At 48.8% G+C, this 20,452-nt stretch overlaps 1 protein-coding gene across 1 annotated transcript in view; it reads left to right on the forward strand.

Annotated features, from left to right (window-relative positions):
• The window catches only part of LOC146863631 (cyclic AMP-responsive element-binding protein 3-like), a 78,672-nt gene that overhangs the window by 21,850 nt on the left and 36,370 nt on the right, over window positions 1-20,452 (forward strand). Inside the window, exon 2 of the mRNA XM_085627694.1 lies at window positions 11,806-11,943. Coding sequence (XP_085483820.1) covers window positions 11,806-11,943 — 138 coding nt within the window. The remainder of the gene's footprint in view (window positions 1-11,805; window positions 11,944-20,452) is intronic.

Raw genomic sequence — 20,452 nt, forward strand, 5'->3', positions numbered from 1 at the left:
TACACTTGTGCTGAGTCTTGCATAGTACAATCTTCAAGTTTTGATATTTGAAGTCATTTGCGATGTCTTGCAGCCGGTTGCGATGTCTTGCAGCCAGCGTGTTTCACGGGTCACCCCTCTTCTTCAGGGCTGTTGGGCAGTGAGAGGCCCATAAATCACTTGACAGAAAGGCCGCATAGTAGCCCAAAATATCTCACCTAATTAGAAACTGTGAGACTTTCATAGAAATGTTTTCATACTTGAATTCCTCTCACATGTACGTCATAGTAGTGGAACACTCAAATATTGATTAAATCACTCCATGAGGGTCAAAGTCAGCCATAGCCAAATCAAAAATACCATGGTAACAGCAGTCAAAAGCAACTGGAAACGTTCTCCAGTCAAACAGGCATATGATCAAAGATCTGTCAGCCTAACGTCCACATCATAGCTCCATGGAGCATTCATCAAGCTGTCGGGTCTGATGAAAAAGGTTTTGCTAATCTTTCACAAGCACTCCCTGTAGGAAGCTGGCGCTATATATAGTGTACCAAAAAGAGGTGTACTGTACAGAGTCCAGGTATTCCCTTATGAGTGGGCAGGGGCTTGCTCTAGCAATCCCAAGGTGCTCTTCTAGGGGGCAGTGTGGTCAGGCAGCCATAGGCTTATCACAGAGAAGTGTTAGACATCTGGAAATACACAAGTCAATAAATGGTGCACACGACTCAAGAAGGAGATCCACACCAATTTACAAAAATAACATGTATCTTTATATATGTTTAGGTACCAAAATCAATATGATCAGGTAAGTATGTTTCGAAATAGATTTAGGTTTCAAAAGTGCTATTTTCCTAGACAACATTGTTATCCTATGCATACAAGTTCTTTACAGTGACTTAAGGTGAGTATAGAGCAAGGTCCAAGGCAGCACCAGCAGGACACCTCCAGCGGCACCAGGGCGGCCAGGTGCAGTGGTGCAATACAGCGTCAGGTGCCCAATGTTGGTGTTGCAGGTGGCGGGTGAACAAAGCGGGGCAGCCGGGCACGCAGGTTACGTCCGGGCCGTCCGAGGCTTGGAGATGCTCACAGCGCCGATTCCGGCGGGAGGGTGAAGGTGCGCAGCGAGCCTCCGGCGAGCGAGGTGACGGGGGCAGCCCAGCACAGCGTAGGGGGAGCGGCTCAGATTGAGCGAGGCTCTTCCCAAGGCGGGGGTGGCTAAGCAGTCCTGGTCACGGCTCAAGGAAGGACTGGGGCACGAGGGTCACAGCTCCGGCGAGGGAAAGGACACCACAGTCCAGCGGCAGGCGAGTGAAGATCAGGTAGAGCCCAATGGTCCTGGGGCTCAGTTCAGGGGGCAAGCTCAGTTCCAAGCCCTTGGAGATCGTTTTGGAAAGCACAAGTCTTGAAAGTAAAAATAAAGCAAAGTCTTCAGCAAAAGGTTCCTCTTCTCTCCTTTGGCAGCAAGGTCACCACTGCAGGCCAGTCCCCCAGGATAGGGACAGTCTTCCTCCTTACAGCTTTCCCGGTGCCTCCTCCTCAGGCAGAGATTCTTCTTGGTCAAAAGCGGATCTAGTTTCTTAGGAGCAGGGCTCCTACATTTATACAGCAAATCTTTTGTTCTCCCAGGCCAGGGGGGCCCTTGCCTAGTCCAGTCCGGTTTCTGAGCACTTTGTTTACGCGATGCAGGCTTCTTTCAGAGTGCAGGGCAGAGTCATCAGACGCTCCACAGGGGGCGCAGCCGGCATTGTGGTGGCAGAGCACTGTCCTATTCAGAGCCTAGGAGTACTCCTCCCACCCATCTACCTGTCGATCGTCCTATTCACCACCAGGCTACCTAGCCCTGCCCATCTGGGTTCCCCCAGCCCTGTCACTCACACCAGCCAGACATCAGATACACATCACGCAGAGGCGGCTGAAATGTTTAGGCAAGCAAAGGCCAGCTTTCTAAAAGCGGCATTTGCAAACGCGGAATACTAAAATAAACCTTGGGAAAAGATGTACCTTATTATTCCGAGTTCAGGTATACTAAACTCGATCTTCTACCATGTTCCCTGGGTCGGCTGGGATCATAGGATGTAACAATCCTAGCCGCCCATACTGGCCTATGAGAACAGGGTAGCCTTACAGTAGTGAACAACAAGATGGCGGTAATTCACTACTAGGACATGCCACGCATCCAGGCTTGTCCTACCTTATGCTTACAACGCACCCTGCCCGTGGGCCTACCAGAGGGGTGACTAACATGAAGTTAAGGGAAGGTTTAGGGACCGGCACGTGTGGGCACTTGCCAGTCAGCATGTCAGTACCAGACTGCACGCAGGTTCTGCGATGGCAGACCTTAGACATATTTTACCGGCCGCTTCTGTGGGTGGCACAACCAGTGCTGCAAGCCCACCAGCGGTGTTTGCATTTACATGCCCTGGCGCTCCTGGCGCACTTTACTGGGGTCTGACAGTAAACCAAACAATCCAATCATGGAATCCAACCAACATATACAATTTACATAGGGAGCACTCGCACCGCGACACTGGTTGGCAGTGGCACAGCGCGCTGAGCGGCCAACACCATAAAAGCACATGAGGCACAGCGACAAAAAGAGGAGGGGAGACTCACGCCAAGGTGCCAGGTCTAACACGTGTCCCCTCCAGCTGAAAAGTGGGGAGAACTACCCTACCCCAGGGAGTTCCTCATCACTAAGGCGGAAAAATCTGGACAGACCGTCAGCATTGGTGTGATCTGTACCAGGGCGATGTTCCACCGTGAAATCCATACCCTGTAGGGAAATGGACCACCTCAACAGCTTTGGATTCTCACCCCTCATATGCATCAACCATCTGAGGGGCCTGTGGTCCGTCTGAACCCGGAAGTGAGACCCAAACAGGTAGGGTCTTAGCTTCTTCAGCGCCCAGACCACAGCAAATGCCTCACGCTCAATAGCACTCCACCTCTGTTCCCGTGGAAGTAACCTCCTGCTAAGAAAGGCTACGGGTTGATCTAGGCCCTCCTCATTAATCTGTGAAAGAACAGCCCCCACGCCATGCTCTGAAGCGTCTGTCTGAACGATAAACTCTTTGGAGAAGTTGGGAGCCAAGAGCATGGGCGCCGTGCACATAGCAGTTTTCAGGGCCTCAAAAGCTTTCTGATAGGTGTCAGTCCAAATCATTTTCCTGGGCTGCTTCTTCGAAGTCAGCGCTGTCAAGGGGGCAACCATGTTGCCATACCCCTTGACAAACCTCCTGTAGTACCCGGTGAGACCTAGGAAGGCTCTCACCTCTGTCTGGGTTTTGGGCGACTCCCAATTCAGGATGGTTTCTATCTTGGGCTGAAGGGGTGCCACCTGGCCACTCCCAACTTGGTGCCCCAAGTACATCACGGACCCCTGCCCGATCTGGCACTTACTTGCCTTGATCGTGAGGCCTGCCTTGCGCAGCGCCATCAGCACTTCCCAGAGGTGGCGCAGGTGTTCTTCCCAAGTGGAGCTGAACACTGCAATGTCATCCAGGTAGGCTGCACTGAACGAATCCAGCCCAGCCAACACCTGGTTGACCAATCTCTGAAAGGTGGCAGGGGCATTCGTCATCCCAAAGGGTATAACCCGGAACTGGTAGTGCCCATCTGGGGTGGAAAATGCTGACCTCTCTTTGGCCCCCTCGGTCAAGGCGATCTGCCAATACCCAGACGTTAAATCAAACGTGCTGAGGTAGTTGGCAGCCCCTAGCCGATCTATGAGCTCATCAGCTCTGGGGATGGGGTGTGCGTCAGTCCTAGTGACCGAATTGAGTCCTCTGTAGTCCACACAGAACCGGAGTTCGGGTGTGGCTCCCGGCGCTGCAGCCTTTGGGACCAAGACCACTGGACTGGCCCAAGGACTGCTGGAGGACTCAATTACCCCGAGTGCAAACATCTTGGAGACCTCCTCCTTGGTGCATGTCCTCACCCTGTCAGTCACCCTGTAGGCCTTGTGCCGCACAGGCGTACTATCCCCAGTGTCCACATCATGGACGCACCAATCAGTAACACCGGGAACCAGGGAAAATAGGTCAGAAAATTGTCCCAGCAACTGGCGACAATCATTCTGCTGATCAGGGGTCAGGGTGGAAGAGAGGATGACACCATCCACTGACCCATCTTGCTCCTTGGCTGACAGGAGGTCAGGAAGAGGTTCTGTCTCCTCTTCCATTCCAGCATCTGTTGCCAAGAGCATGCCCACTTGGGACCTCTCCAAGTGGGGCTTGAGGCGGTTGACATGTAGGACCCTTAAGGGGTTCCTAGGAGACTTCAGGTCCACCACGTAGGTAACAGGACTCTTGTGCTCCACCACCTCAAAGGGACCGGTCCACTTATCCTGGAGCGCACACGGCTCCACGGGGGCCAAGACCCATACTTTTTGTCCGGGCTGAAGCTCTACCAGAGTGGCATTCTGGTCGTACCACCGCTTCATCTCCTCCTGGCTGGCTTCCAGATTTGCCTCAGCAAGTTGCCTGAATCGCCTAGTCTGATTCCTGAAGGGCAGCATGTAACTATATACATTCTGGGGAGGTTTCCTGGGAGATTGCTCCCAGCCTTCCTTGACCAGACTTAGAGGTCCTCTGACTGGGTGACCATACAGCAGCTCAAAGGGACTGAACCCCAGAGACATCTGTGGCACCTCACGGTAAGCGAAGAGAAGGCATGGTAAGAGGACGTCCCACTTACGCCTCATGGGTCCTTCTAGGCGCATTATCATGCCTTTGAGGGTTCGGTTGAATCTCTCAACCAACCCGTTTCCTTGGGGGTGGTAAGGGGTGGTGAACTTGTAGGTTATACCACACTCTTGCCAAAGGGATTTCATGTATTTGGACATGACATTTTTACCTCGGTCAGACACCACCTCTAGAGGGAATCCCACTCGGGAGAAAATTCTCATCAGTGCACGTCCCACCACGGGGGCCGTCGCTGTCCTCAGAGGAATGGCTTCCGGGTACCGGGTGGCATGGTCCACCAGGACCAGGATGAACCTATTGCCCATCGCTGTCCTGGGGTCCAGTGGCCCTACAATGTCAATCCCCACTCGCTGGAATGGGGTACCGACCACAGGGAATGGCTGGAGTGGAGCCTTCTGCTTCCTTCCACTCTTTCCGCTTGCCTGGCAAGTCTGGCATGTCCTGCAGTGAGTATCCGAACTCCTGCGCATTTGAGGCCAATAAAAGTGGGTGACAAGCCTTTCAAAGGTCTTGTCCTTCCCCAAATGCCCTGCCAATGGCACATCGTGAGCCAGCCCCAGTAGGAAGGCTCTGAAGTCCTGGGGTACCACCAGCGCACGGGCTGACCCAGTTTCAGCAACCTTAGGCTCTGTATATAGGAGGTTGTTCTCCCAGTAAATGAAATGTGATCCGGACTGATCACCTGCGGCCTGGTCTGCAGCCTGCTGCCGCATACCCACGAGAGAAGGGCATTCCTTTTGCGCCTTACAAAAGTCCTCCCTGGTGGGACCTCCTTCCTGCTGCCAAGGTCAGCTCAGGCAGGTCTCCCAGTTCAGCTATCTGTTCCCCTGTAGGCTCCAGGGCATCCCCCTCAAGGTCTGCTTCCTCCTGGACCGTGGGAACTTCAGGGGCCGGCTTCCCGCGCCCCTCGCTCCTTCTCTCTGAGGCCGGTTCCTGGGCCTCCCTCTCAGGCTCCAGGACCTCTTGAGTCCCTTTACTGGCTGCCATGGACCGTGTGGTGACACACGCCCAATCCGGCATACCCAACATCTCCAGGTGAGCACTCCGCTCCACCTTAGCCCAAGGTGAGCTCTCCAAATCGATCCCTAACAAACAGTCTACAGGCATGGCGGGCCTCACAGCTACCTGAAGAGTACCAGAGACCCCCCCCCCCCACTCGAAGGGAACCTGAGCCACCTTGCAGTGCCTCTCTGTGTTGTCAGCGGGAACAACGGGATAGAATGCATTGGGGACCACCTGCTCTTGAGACACCAGGTGACAGCTGTCTCACTGGCTCCTGTAGCTCTAAGAGCTTCCACTCTATGGCCACCCACTGCCTGTACTTCTTAGTGTTCTCCGGCAGCTGGGTTGGAGGGACCACTTCACGGTCTCCTCGCGAGACTAGGGACATCTCTGCGGGACCCCACCCACCTTGGATACCCCTCTCCTCCCCCAAGGCTACACTAGTCACCTGCCGGGGTGGAGCACCAGTGGGTGCTGGTTTACCAAACAATGGGCACTTTACATCAGAGGCAAAATGCCCCAAATTGTTACACCTGTAACATCTTACGGGCCCCTTCTGAACAGGAGGACCTGTCGGGGCCCCGTTCGGTTTCGGGGGTGGGGGAGGCTGAGAACCTTTCCCTTGGTTCCCTTGGGGATTATTTTGGGGCCTTCTAGGGAACTCCCTCTGGTTACCCCTGTCCCCCCCACTCCTCTGCTGGGGACCCTGCCCACCTTTGGCGGAATCTCCCACGTGACCCTTGTGGACCCTGGTACTGACCCAGCGGTCCGCCTCCTCAGCAAGCTTCCTAGGGTTAGTCAGCCTACTATCTATCAGGTGCTGGCGTAGCTCAGGAAAACAATTACTGGACAAGTGCTCCCATGCCATTAAATCAAGAAGCCCTTGATAATCATTTACCTTACTACCCTTTACCCAACCATCCAGCGCTCTGCAAAAGAAAGTCACATACTCCACATACGTACTATTGGGAATCTTAGTGCAACCCCTGAACCTCTGTCTATATAACTCAGGGGTCAACCCATACCTAGTCATCAAGGCTTCCTTCATATGGGTGTAAGAATTATGAACATCAGCAGGTAAATCTAACAGTGTGTCCCGCCCCTCACTCAGGAACCGTCCCCACAACCCCGCTCCCCAATCTCTCTCAGGGACCCGGTGGGAAGACATGGCTACCTCGTAGGCTCTGAACCACTGCCCGATGTCGTCATTTTTAAAGAACTCCTTAACTACATCCTTGGGAATATAAACTCTTGGTTCCGCCGGTACTGGCGGTGTGCTGCCACCAGAGGGATTAAGCTCCAAACTTTTTGCTTTCAGCTCAAGCTCCCTCAGCTTCATTTCATGCTCTAATTGTAGTTTCTTTTCTTCCATGGCTAATCTCTGTTTTTCCATATCCCTCTGCCCATTAAGTCTTGCCATCTCCACTTCGTGTGCCCGGGTTGCTGCCCTGTCTGCCATCTCTTCTGGCGACAGGCCTCTGCCAAACTCATGGACACTTTCTGGTGGAACCATTTCCACCTGATTCTCTGGTGCCTTTGACTCATACCAGGCCCTCCGCGCCTTCACGAGTTGGGCCTTGTTTTTCAATCCAGTTTGGGCAATTCTGAACTTGGAGCAAAAACCTCTCAATTCTTCATTGGTATGATTCTGAAGTGCGCCTTCTTCCCAATCTATGTCCTCAAATCCAGAGATTATAGAGGCTGCCCTTCCGGCGGAGAGTGAACCAGGCATGGCTCTTAACAACGGAGATTCTTGGCAAAACAAAAACAATTTCTAGTCTTGTGGCTGTCTTACTGGTCTGCTCTCACTACGTGGTGATCAGTGGTTCACTATACGCAAACCACAAATGCAAATCCGTAAATCCTCACCGCTGCCACCAATGTTAGAAATGAGGGGGCTCTGGTTGATGCAGGTGTGTACCCACAACAAGCAGGGACCCTTTACTTCTTGTCATGGCGAAGGATGACTCCCCAGAATAACCCCTGCTCACCCTCTAGGTGCGTGGCGCGATCAGTCTAGGCTAAGTCTTAGGCGTACACGGTTAAGCAAATGCAATTACACATACAGTAAACCCCTTGCATGCACCACAAACGGACACCAATCAGGAAGTATATAAAAATAAGCTTTTATGTAGATTCAGCAGATTCAAATACAAGGCCCAGTAACGTTGAACTGATGGGGCCACAACTCTTGGAAATACGGTAAAGTCTCTTTGTTACGGAAAGTTCTTTAGGCGGGCACAAGGTAACTGTGGGCCTCAGCGCACTTCGTGCTGAGGCGGCGCCCGGGAAGCACACGGCAGATGACAGGGAAATCAGAACGTTGCGGACCCTGGATCCGATGCGAGCTCGCGGTCGAGTTCGTAAGTACAGTACCTTGTTTCTTGACGCGAAGGCGGGTGCGGGATTTCAGCGGCTCTTCGACAGAAGGGCGAGGCGGCGTCCGGGGCTCCCACACTTCACGATGGGGTCTGATCTTTAGGCTCACGACGAGCGGGGTGTTGCAGGTGGCGGGTGAACAAAGCGGGGCAGCCGGGCACGCAGGTTACGTCCGGCCCGTCCGAGGCTTGGAGATGCTCACAGCGCCGATTCCGGCGGGAGGGTGAAGGTGCGCAGCGAGCCTCCGGCGAGCGAGGTGACAGGGGCAGCCCAGCACAGCGTAGGGGGAGCGGCTCAGATCGAGCGAGGCTCTTCCCAAGGCGGGGGTGGCTAAGCAGTCCTGGTCACGGCTCATGGAAGGACTGGGGCATGAGGGTCACAGCTCCGGCGAGGGAAAGGACACCACAGTCCAGCGGCAGGCGAGTGAAGATCAGGTAGAGCCCAATGGTCCTGGGGCTCAGTTCAGGGGGCAAGCTCAGTTCCAAGCCCTTGGAGATCGTTTTGGAAAGCACAAGTCTTGAAAGTAAAATAAAGCAAAGTCTTCAGCAAAAGGTTCCTCTTCTCTCCTTTGGCAGCAAGGTCACCACTGCAGGCCAGTCCCCCAGGATAGGGACAGTCTTCCTCCTTACAGCTTTCCCGGTGCCTCCTCCTCAGGCAGAGATTCTTCTTGGTCAAAAGCGGATCTAGTTTCTTAGGAGCAGGGCTCCTACATTTATACAGCAAATCTTTTGTTCTCCCAGGCCAGGGGGGCCCTTGCCTAGTCCAGTCTGGTTTCTGAGCACTTTGTTTACGCGATGCAGGCTTCTTTCAGAGTGCAGGGCAGAGTCATCAGATGCTCCACAGGGGGCGGAGCCGGCATTGTGGTGGCAGAGCACTGTCCTATTCAGAGCCTAGGAGTACTCCTCCCACCCATCTACCTGTCGATCGTCCTATTCACCACCAGGCTACCTAGCCCTGCCCATCTGGGTTCCCCCAGCCCTGTCACTCACACCAGCCAGACATCAGATACACATCACGCAGAGGCGGCTGAAATGTTTAGGCAAGCAAAGGCCAGCTTTCTAAAAGCGGCATTTGCAAACGCGGAATACTAAAATAAACCTTGGGAAAAGATGTACCTTATTATTCCGAGTTCAGGTATACTAAACTCGATCTTCTACCATGTTCCCTGGGTCGGCTAGGATCATAGGATGTAACAATCCTAGCCACCCATACTGGCCTATGAGAACAGGGTAGCCTTACAGTAGTGAACAACAAGATGGCGGTAATTCACTACTAGGACATGCCACGCATCCAGGCTTGTCCTACTTATGCTTACAAAGCACCCTGCCCGTGGGCCTACCAGAGGGGTGACTAACATGAAGTTAAGGGAAGGTTTAGGGACTGGCACGTGTGGGCACTTGCCAGTCAGCATGTCAGTACCAGACTGCACGCAGGTTCTGCGATGGCAGACCTTAGACATATTTTACCGGCCGCTTCTGTGGATGGCACAACCAGTGCTGCAAGCCCACCAGCGGTGTTTGCATTTACATGCCCTGGCGCTCCTGGCGCACTTTACTGGGGTCTGACAGTAAACCAAACAATCCAATCATGGAATCCAACCAACATATACAATTTACATAGGGAGCACTCGCACCGCGACACTGGTTGGCAGTGGCACAGCGCGCTGAGCGGCCAACACCATAAAAGCACATGAGGCACAGCGACAAAAAGAGGAGGGGAGACTCACACCAAGGTGCCAGGTCTAACACTGAGCATTCCACAATCTGGCCGCATTGTAGGAAAAAGAACAGCCTCCTCTTCTTGATGTTTTTATTTTGGGTACTGTGACAAGCAGCGAGCTTGCTGAGCGCAAGCTTCTAGTTGGACGGTAAGGAATAATTAATGAATGATTGATTGCTGGTCCTTTTCCCCAAAATGATTTATGGGTTATGCAGAGTGCCTTGAACTTAGCTCTCTCCAACACAGGTTTGGCCGATTGCCGATAAGGGACGTCCAGGAGCAAACGCGCTGCACAGTTCTGAATGATCTGGAGTCTCGCCATGGTGGCTTTGGGAGCTCCTAGATAAAGTGCATTTCCATAGTCCATGCGAGACAGAATCAACGCCTGGACCATAATCCTTCTTGCCTGGAAAGGGAGGACTTTTCGCAGCATTCTGAAGACACCATAGCAGGTTGCCGATAGTTTTGCTGTGTGGTGTTTAAAAGTCAAGGACTGATCCAGCTACATTCCTAGACTTTTTATTTGGCCTTTTGGTGGAGGGGCAGGACCAAGGCAGTTTGGCCAGTGCAACTCCATGTTGGAGTTTATAGAGTTGCCTAGGAGCATCAGCTCCGTCTTGTCTCGGTTCAAATTTAGACAAGAGAGCTCCATCTATTTAGCCACCTGTTCTAAAAAAGGGCCTAGATTTGTGGGAGCGTTATCTGGGCGATTCAAGGCCAGGAACAGTTGTGTATTGTCTGCATATGTGTTGATTTTTATGCCAAAAGGTTGATCTATATCCGCTAATGGTCTCATATATACGTTGAATAACGTTGGGCTCAGGGAGGATCCCTGAGGCACACGGCATCTGAGAGCCATACCCTTTGACACTGTTTCTCCCTCGATAACCTGAAAGGTGCGGTCTCCTAAGAAGGGTTGAAGCCAGGTAATCACAACCCCGGTCACTCCTATGTTGTTGAGTCTGAGGATTAGGGTGTCATGATTGACAGTATCAAAGCGGTGCTGAGGCCCAGGAGGATGATTGCCGTTTCGCCACCCTGGTCTAAGATCCTCCTCGACTCTTCCGCCACCGCTAGGAGTGCTGTCTCTGTTCCATGTAGGGGCCGAAAGCCTGTCTGTGATGGGTGTAATAGGTTATTGGATTCTAAGAATCCTGATAGCACTACGTTCACATGCCTCTCGAAGATTTTGCTTATTGTAGGGAGAAGGGAAATGTGCCGATAATTACCCATCACCTCTGGGTCTAGATTAGGTTTTTTTTTAATAATGCCTTTACCATGGCACATTTCCATGAGAGAGGAACCACTCCAGATGTAATTGAGGCATTAATCAGATCTTGTGGTATTGCCAATTGGGGAACCAAATGTACAGTTTTGGTAAAGAGAGCAGGCATTGGGGACCTGGATAGCAGGAACCTAGTGCGCTTCTGTCAAAATTGCATTGGGCACCAGACAAAAGGTGGGGGGACCATGTCAAAAAGGGGCGCTTTTCTACACTCCCATCCTGTTGCTTGGGGGAGCATGGACGCTTTACTGCACGTGCCCCTCTGTCAGTGACCCCTCAGCTCATTCACCGTCTCATAAATTGATAATGCATTGCGGCTCAGTCCTGTAAATAAGTGGTACATAACTGATGGTACTTTGGGTTGGTGAGTAGCGTACCTGGGTACAGCCATGCCATTTAAACTTGTCTCGCAAAGTCTTAAGATTCTGGGCCTCTGACTTGCTTGCTATAGCTTCTCAGATGTAGAACTTCCAAGAAGTTACTAGCAGTGTCGTAGTCAGTATGGTTTAGTTGTGGACAGCTTGGATCTAGTGATAAAAGATATCCAGCGGTCCTGACCACTAAACAGGCTAGAACAGGTGATAAATGATTTCCTTACCAGGCCTGCTCATTGTTTAAGTTTGACAGACTTACACCTTGAGGACCTGACACTAACCACACCACTGCACACACTACGATTCCTGCATGTGTGATTTCTAGGTTTACGTTTCATATTTAGTTTCCTTTCTTTTACTCCAGATGCTCTGCTCAGAAGACATGGCTGAATTTGGCGATCAGGAGCTGCTGGATTTCCTTCTGCAGGACCGGCTTTCATCCCCTGAGTTCTTGGATGATGAAGGAAAAGCGACAGAGGACTGGGACTTACCCGAGCCTGATGTAAGAACCGTTGAAAATGAAGTTTTTTGAGCACAGTAGTGGAGGTCTCAGAATCTCCAGTGGGGGACTGACAGGAAACCTATGTAGATATAATTTTGATATTTGTGCAAGCCTACTTTATTTTTAGGTTGGGCTTGACCGAGGCGGACAGAGCTTTTGTCATTAATACATATGCATACAATGAGCGTAAGGGGCGTAAATATCTCTCTCCTCATGCTACTGGCTGTGTTCTTTTTGTTCATCAACTAAGAAGGTGATTTCCTTTCAATGCAGAGGTGGACTGTTTTGAAATCTAAAATGAATTCTTTCACTTTTTGTCACATGCATTCCTTGATGCCAGACATAAATTTGAAACATAAGCAATTATTTTCATTGCGGCACAGCAAAGTTACTTTTTAATGTATTTTTCAGGCTCTGAAGTGACTTTAACATGGCTTCCTAATGTTTTTTCTTCTTTGCATAGGAGTACCACCTTGCCCCAAAATGGCCAATCCAAGGTCTCTTGAGACACTACTTCTCTTTACTTCTGCTGTGACACAATATTTTTTTTTAGCTTTAAGTTCCTGGTGGCTTCAATTTTCTAACAAAAGGTGGCTAAGCCCAATGTTTGCACATCTATCCACTGTATAGGGCAGTAAACATGAAGCACAAAATTCAAGGCAACATGCAATGTCTGTCCTTTGTGGTGCCAGCGCCCAGCCACCTCAAGTGCAAATAAGCAACACTGCACAGCAGTGCAGAACAATATAGTAAAACTACGGCACCGAAGCGCACACACTGCACTGTTTTTTCTCCTTTTCTAACACCCAATCCTTGTTAAGAAAATCCAGTTTGAACATGAATGGTGTACTGTTCTCTTTTAATTCATGATTCAGAGTACATCGTTATTCAAAAAGAATCAGCCGACGTATTTCGTCCTCCTGGACTTTTGAAAGGCGGCAAGACCATGTATGACAATTATTTGTTTGGAACTTATTGACACTAATATATCGTGCCACCACCTCAAGAATGTGCCATCACTCCCATCTGCTGGCACAGCAACAAGGCTGAATTTTTAAAGTGCATCAAAGAAGAAGAAACGCCAAGAGGAAGGGCAGTGTTTGAAAGCCGTCACCACGTCCGGTTTAAAAAAGATTGCCTGTTATGTGATTAGCAGCAAATAGAAACAGGCTTGTCGACCCAGTAATAAGCATGTGATACCCAAAAGCAATGAATAAAAAAAAAAACAAATCCATATGTTGTTGAAAAGAGTGTAGACCTCAGTGAAAAATACCCATTTGGTATTAAAAGCCCTCACTCGCCAACCTGGTTGGTGACATGCTTCATCATCGGGCTCCACTGGGATGACCGAATGTCATCCCAGTGTGCTGCAACGCCAGGTTACTGCGGAGCGGGGTTCTTGTGTGGGGATAGTGAATTTAAAATATCCAATTAAGTCAAAAAATAAAACTTTAATAATTTTGCTAATTGGAAAAGACTAAAAGGGAGTGAGGGTCAAAAAAATAAAAGACCTGGTTCACTCCGCGGCGGTCAACATGTTTCTGCCTCTATGAGTGTTAGTCAGGCATTCTTCAGGACCAGAGTGGATGTGCGGAGCCCCGGTGGTATGAACACGCTAAGGTTCACCCTACCGTGGACTGCTGTGTGAAAAATTGTTATTTACAGTGAAAAATCCGCCAGAATATATTAATTATGGGGAGAGGAACGAGTTTATTCTGACATTGAGAAAGACAAACAAACAAACAGACAAAACAAGAGAAGAATCATCAGTGTTTGTCGCAAACTCGTACTCTAAATCTCAAGAGTTAAGACCAGTAGTGCTCAGAGGACAAATGAGTGCCACTAGATCTACCTCAGGTGCAGAAAGGTGAAGATATGTGCACCTAGGTGTATCCAAGTATCAGTGTTTGATAAAGCCAATGGCTCGATATCATATCGGAAGTGACTAATAGTCATATATCGGAACGCACGTGAAATGTTTGCGGCGTGCCACTCAAAATACGAAAAAATGGGGAGGGCTAGGGAATGTTTCAACTGCCCCCGATGCTCAATATGCAAGAATTTGGGTAAAATCTTACAAAGAGGCCAATCCGTTCGATGCCTCAAGGATCCCGGGAGGGGGGTGGGAGCAAAATGGCACACCCTGCATCATGGAAAAGGAGAGAAAAAAAAAGGAAAGAAAAAAGAGAGGACGGGTCACTATCTCGAATGGAGACGAGCGATCCCGCTTACCTTCTAGGGCGGGGAGCAGTGTAAATAACTTACGCCCTTGCTGCTCGGCACCCGTGTTCCACCTACACAGCCTCTTGGTGCCGGGTCCGGATGGTAGAGACCTGGGACCGGAGGTGCGTATAAGAAGGCAGTCTGAGAGTCCCCGGTCGGGCTGACAGAGAGAGCTAAGACGTGATTGGTATGGTGTTTTCTAAGCTCGTGATGTTGTTGAGTAATTTCAGTAGGTCCTTAGTATCCTTAAGGTAAGTAGTGGATTTTTGGACCAAGGGTTTCAGGAAATGGTCGCAGTAACGTGAGAGGGGTTCCAAAAGAGAGCCGATCCCCGAGACTATGGGACGTCCAGGGGGAGGGAATCTCTCTTTGTGGATTTTTGGGAGTGTGTAGAAGTAAGGGATATTTCCCGGTTCCTCACGTTACTGCGACCATTTCCTGAAACCCTTGGTCCAAAAATCCACTACTTACCTTAAGGATACTAAGGACCTACTGAAATTACTCAACAACATCACGTGCTTAGAAAACACCATACTGGTGACATTAGACATAGAAAGTCTATATACGAGCATCCCCCAGGACGAAACCATCAGGGTCCTGGAAGAATCACTTGACTCCACTCCTTGGGAGTATAGAACTACAAAGGAGTTCATAATTCAATGTGCCTCTTTGGCCTTGAAAAATAATTTCTTTGAATACCAGGGACATCTCTATCTCCAATCCACAGGTACTTCCATGGGGAGTACCTTCGCTCCCAGTGTGGCTGGATTGTACGTATATGCCTTTGAACAAGAGTTTATCCTTCCTGCTTCGAATCCACATCACTCTTCCATAGGCTTATGGAAGCGATACATAGACGATGTGTTATTGATCTGGCATGGCAGTAGCAACGCCCTCCAGTCTTTCCTCACATGGATCAATACCCTGAATCCAAACCTGAACTTCACATACACCTTTGATCAGTCTGAAGTTGTATTCCTTGATGTCGTGATCACTAAGACACAAGGCTCGTTTCAGACTAGGACCTATTACAAGCCTACCTCGAGGAACAACCTCCTCGAGTTCACTAGTTTCCATCCACGCACTTTGAGGGAGAATTTACCCTATGGACAATTTCTCCGCCTACGACGGAACTGCACTACCTTGAGCGATTTCAAGGCCCAATCTCATGATCTGACTACCAAACTGAGAGCTAGAGGGTATCCTTCCCCTCTCCTCTCCAGAAGCTATAAGCGTGCGAGAAATCAACCAAGGGATGTACTCCTAACTGACTATGTGAAAGATACTGCTTCCATTCCACTAACATGTGTTACCACCTATAGTACCCTATCCAACCAACTGAAGAAAACTATCAACAAACATTGGGGGATAATTAACAGCATTAATCGCAAGTGGGAAAAACCGCTCTTCTCATTTAAACGCGCTCAGAGCCTCCGCAATAGTCTTGTACACACACGCCCTTTGATGCTCTCTGATACCTCACAAAGAACTATAACTGAAGCATGGGGACTCCCCAAGATAACTGGACATTTTCCTTGCTCTGATTGTAGCATATGCCATCTGACCTCACACACTAAAACCCTCAATCTTGAACCCAACAAGGTCTGGACCCAAAGAGGTCATACGAACTGCAACACATCAAATGTGATTTACCTTATAACATGTCCTTGTGGTCTACGATACGTAGGGATGACGACGAGGAAGGTCAAACTCCGGATATGCGAGCACCGGAGCAATGTCAGGTGTAAACGTGCTACCACTAAATTGAGCGAACACTTTTTATCCGCCAACCACACAACTAATGACTTAAAATGGACTGTCATTGAAGAGATATCAACAGGCAGAAACATCCCCAAGACACTCTTTGAAAAGGAGCAGAGATGGGTTTACCGTCTGGGGACTAACCTTCATGGGTTGAATGACAATGTACCTTGGACTAACATTCTATAACGTACTTATGGTCAACAGGAGGGGTAGCGGCCACCTTTGGTACTCTATGTACTCGTGTGACCGGAGACCCTATCACTGAATTATGCAATTTTGCAGAATCTACGTTCCCAGCTATTATGACACACTGCTTGCTAACATAACTCGGATTATTACTATATATTATATCAGAGACAGCCGGGGTCACATTAGGTTCCTCTGCCCCTGATTTACTTATGCATTAGTTAGGCACCACCTGAACACGCGAGTTTACTGATCAGTTACTCCAAGCACAGCCAACCTCAGCGCATGCATAGTACTTTGCCTTTCCCCATATGTGGTCTGGTCCTAATAACTGGCCCCTCGGCACGTTCTCCGTGTGGACTGTGTTAGTCTCATCTGTGTCCAAATCGGAACCGGTCAATAAAGTTTTGTGCCCCCCCCCTTTTTTTCTATCTGACACGTCGCTCAATACGAGGAACGACTTCTTTTCACTCTTTCTTTTCCTTATTCCCATTGGATATCCTTACATCCAATCAGCAACGGAGTTGGGTGATTCTACCCAATCACGTCTTAGCTCTCTTTGTCAGCCCGACCGGGGACTCTCAGACTGCCTTCTTATACGCACCTCCGGTCCCAGGTCTCTACCATCCGGACCCGGCAGCAAGAGGCTGTGTAGGTGGAACACGGGTGCCGAGCAGCAAGGGCGTAAGTTATTTACACTGCTCCCCGCCCTAGAAGGTAAGCGGGATCGCTCGTCTCCATTCGAGATAGTGACCCGTCCTCTCTTTTTTCTTTCCTTTTTTTCTCTCCTTTTCCATGATGCAGGGTGTGCCATTTTGCTCCCACCCCCCTCCCGGGATCCTTGAGGCATCGAACGGATTGGCCTCTTTGTAAGATTTTACCCAAATTCTTGCATATTGAGCATCGGGGGCAGTTGAAACATTCCCTAGCCCTCCCCATTTTTTCGTATTTTGAGTGGCACGCCGCAAACATTTCACGTGCGTTCCGATATATGACTATTAGTCACTTCCGATATGATATCGAGCCATTGGCTTTATCAAACACTGATACTTGGATACACCTAGGTGCACATATCTTCACCTTTCTGCACCTGAGGTAGATCTAGTGGCACTCATTTGTCCTCTGAGCACTATTGGTCTTAACTCTTGAGATTTAGAGTACGAGTTTGCGACAAACACTGATGATTCTTCTCTTGTTTTGTCTGTTTGTTTGTTTGTCTTTCTCAATGTCAGAATAAACTCGTTCCTCTCCCCATAATTAATATATTCTGGCGGATTTTTCACTGTAAATAACAATTTTTCACACAGCAGTCCACGGTAGGGTGAACCTTAGCGTGTTCATACCACCGGGGCTCCGCACATCCACTCTGGTCCTGAAGAATGCCTGACTAACACTCATAGAGGCAGAAACATGTTGACCGCCGCGGAGTGAACCAGGTCTTTTATTTTTTTGACCCTCACTCCCTTTTAGTCTTTTCCAATTAGCAAAATTATTAAAGTTTTATTTTTTGACTTAATTGGATATTTTAAATTCACTATCCCCACACAAGAACCCCGCTCCGCAGTAACCTGGCGTTGCAGCACACTGGGATGACATTCGGTCATCCCAGTGGAGCCCGATGATGAAGCATGTCACCAACCAGGTTGGCGAGTGAGGGCTTTTAATACCAAATGGGTATTTTTCACTGATGTCTACACTCTTTTCAACAACATATGGATTTGTCTGGAATCTGTGGACCATTGCTCCTTCGATTAACAGTGCCCCCTTTTTGGATTTAATTTACACTGGCTTTGTTGATTTTGAATAAACCATTGAGGGGACTAGCCGTGTAGATCCCTTCCTCTCTTGTTGATTCTTTGTAAAAAAAAAAACACACAAAGCATATTTTCATTTGTGGTGCAACCCATGCATGTTATGTGGAAATGAACAAAAAACTTAAGTTGATTTTTCAATAGTTCAAGCATCCCGTACACCTCGTCAAATTCCCATCTTTTGATTAACAACGCTGTTGAATCCGTAATCGTTTGGAACTGTATAAAAAGACATCTGTTTGTCTGGGTATTGGTACAAATGTCCATATATTAAATGTTGGTGTACATACATATGACCTCGCCCCATCGTTGGAGAAGTAAAAGCATATGCACTTAACCCCTTATTCTTGTGATGCTTGTATGCCGATTAATGTTCCCCGGGGGCACCCATGTTCCTTCATTAAAACTGGTATGTGGATTGCAGGACCCTGATAAGCCTGCTAAATAAAGTTACATAAAAAGCATGCTATGATGTATAGGAAGGTGGAGGTAGTCCAAAAAATTAGAAAAAGAAAAAAAAAAAACACAAACACAGCAGGGTGAAACTTCTTTATTCCGTGATCTGTAAGTAGACCCCAGACGTCTAGCGTGTGTGAAAGTCTTTGCGTATCCAAAAGCGTGCTTGTGACGCTTAAAAATATGAGTAGAGGACGGACGCGGGGAATGTCCCCGATCACAGTGTAACCGCCATGTTGACGTGGTAAATGTATAGCATTATCCAATGTTGTCATGGGTGTAAACATAGAATATGCAGTCATAGGCTCACCTGCTCTTAGGGAATTTGTAAGTCATTACATGGTGCAAAATTATTTGCAGCTTCATCATGATTTGATTCATGATGTAGCCGAAGACAAGTCAGATATAAGTTAAACCCCACATATAGGTGTATCTTGAACAAAATAGAAAACGGACACTGTGCATGGCTTGGTCGTGTTGTGGCTGTCGTATCCATTTGTTAAATAAATTGTATTCACAATGTCGTCAAATGCTTTATACAGACTTGTTTGATCCATAAGATCGCCACACAGTAGCGAGTATGTGCATTTCTATGGGGAACAACGTTGAAGTAACATAATGATCAGAATGATTTGATAACTGGGATGAATTCCAGTAACTGTTAAAAACCCATGTGTAAATCTATTTTTGGGAGTCTGGATCCAACCAGTATAAGAATAGGATTCCCCAAGTGCAAGCACCCTTTAGAGTTTCAGACCACCCCAGTGAAACTACTGTCATGTGATGATTTCTAACTACCTCGTTCATACATGTATGTTACATTTTGTGGCTATTCGTCAGCCTATGCGATGGGTTCCCTTAGGGCAATTGGCAATCATTATGATTGATTGAAACTTAAGTATATGGCACCCTAGTTGCTTATATACCCTGTGCTCGTTCAAGCTGTGCGAGACCAAAAGACCAGTGTATGGCATTTTTGTCCATGTGTTACGGTTGGTGTGCATATCATTTATCGCCGGTGTGCTACACAACTGTGTGTCATTGTTAGTCACTAATACAATAGAAGAGAAACCAGTCATATATACAAGGAGACGGGTACATCTGTATGGGTACGCAACTTTCTACTACATCCTATATAGATGCAAACTTGTATGTTACTTAGCATAGTATTTAGAGACCAGTCTCCTGTGAAAGCAGTCCCGGTATTTAAAGAAACACATGTTATGTTATGTTATAAAGTTTTTGTATAGCGCCTATCACCGCCGGTCTCTAAGCGCTTAAACAGAAAGAACATAACATACTGTCACCCCGAAACCCCATGCCATCTCTGATTAGGCCGGAGATATAGCTTTTTTAAAGAGGTACGTCTTAAGTTTTTTCCTGAAGGAAAGTAGCTGTGAGTCTTCCTTCAGATTGGCCGGTAGCTCATTCCACAGTTGCGGAAGAATCACCGAAAAGGCCCTGCCTCCTTTGGTTTTTAATTTAAATCTGGGTTGAAACAGATTGGATGCCTGACCTGAGCGCAAGGTTCTGCCAGGGACATACCTCCTCAGGCGTTGCTTAATGTACTCTGGGGCTTTGCCAAAGAGTGCCTTATGGGCCACACAGAGACATTTGAATTGAACCCTGAACTTCACAGGCAGCCAGTGCAGCTTCCAGAGGAGTGGAGTCGCGTGGGAGTTTCTCGGTAGAGAAAAAATCAACCTGGCTGCATCATTCTGCAAGACCTGCAGCTTCCTCAGCAACTCCTGTGACAAACCAAGATACAGAGCGTTGCCATAGTCTAGCCTCGAGATGACTGTGGCAGAGACGATGGTTTGTAGGGTGGAGGCTGAGAGAATGGGAGTCAGCTTGTGTAATTGCCTCATTACACCCGTACAGGAGCCCACCACAGCCGAAACTTGAGGGGCCATGGTAAGATCTGCATCAATCTTTAGGCCTAGACTCTTTACCACCGTACCGGGAGAGGGAGTTTTTCCTAATTCAGGGGGCCAGTACAGATCACCCCAAGGATTAGCCTGGTTGGTAAGCACCAGTACCTCCGTTTTCTCAGCATTCACCTTCAAAAG

This window comes from Triturus cristatus, chromosome 2_1 (genome assembly GCF_964204655.1).
Source record: "Triturus cristatus chromosome 2_1, aTriCri1.1, whole genome shotgun sequence".
NCBI classification, from domain to species: domain Eukaryota; kingdom Metazoa; phylum Chordata; class Amphibia; order Caudata; family Salamandridae; genus Triturus; species Triturus cristatus.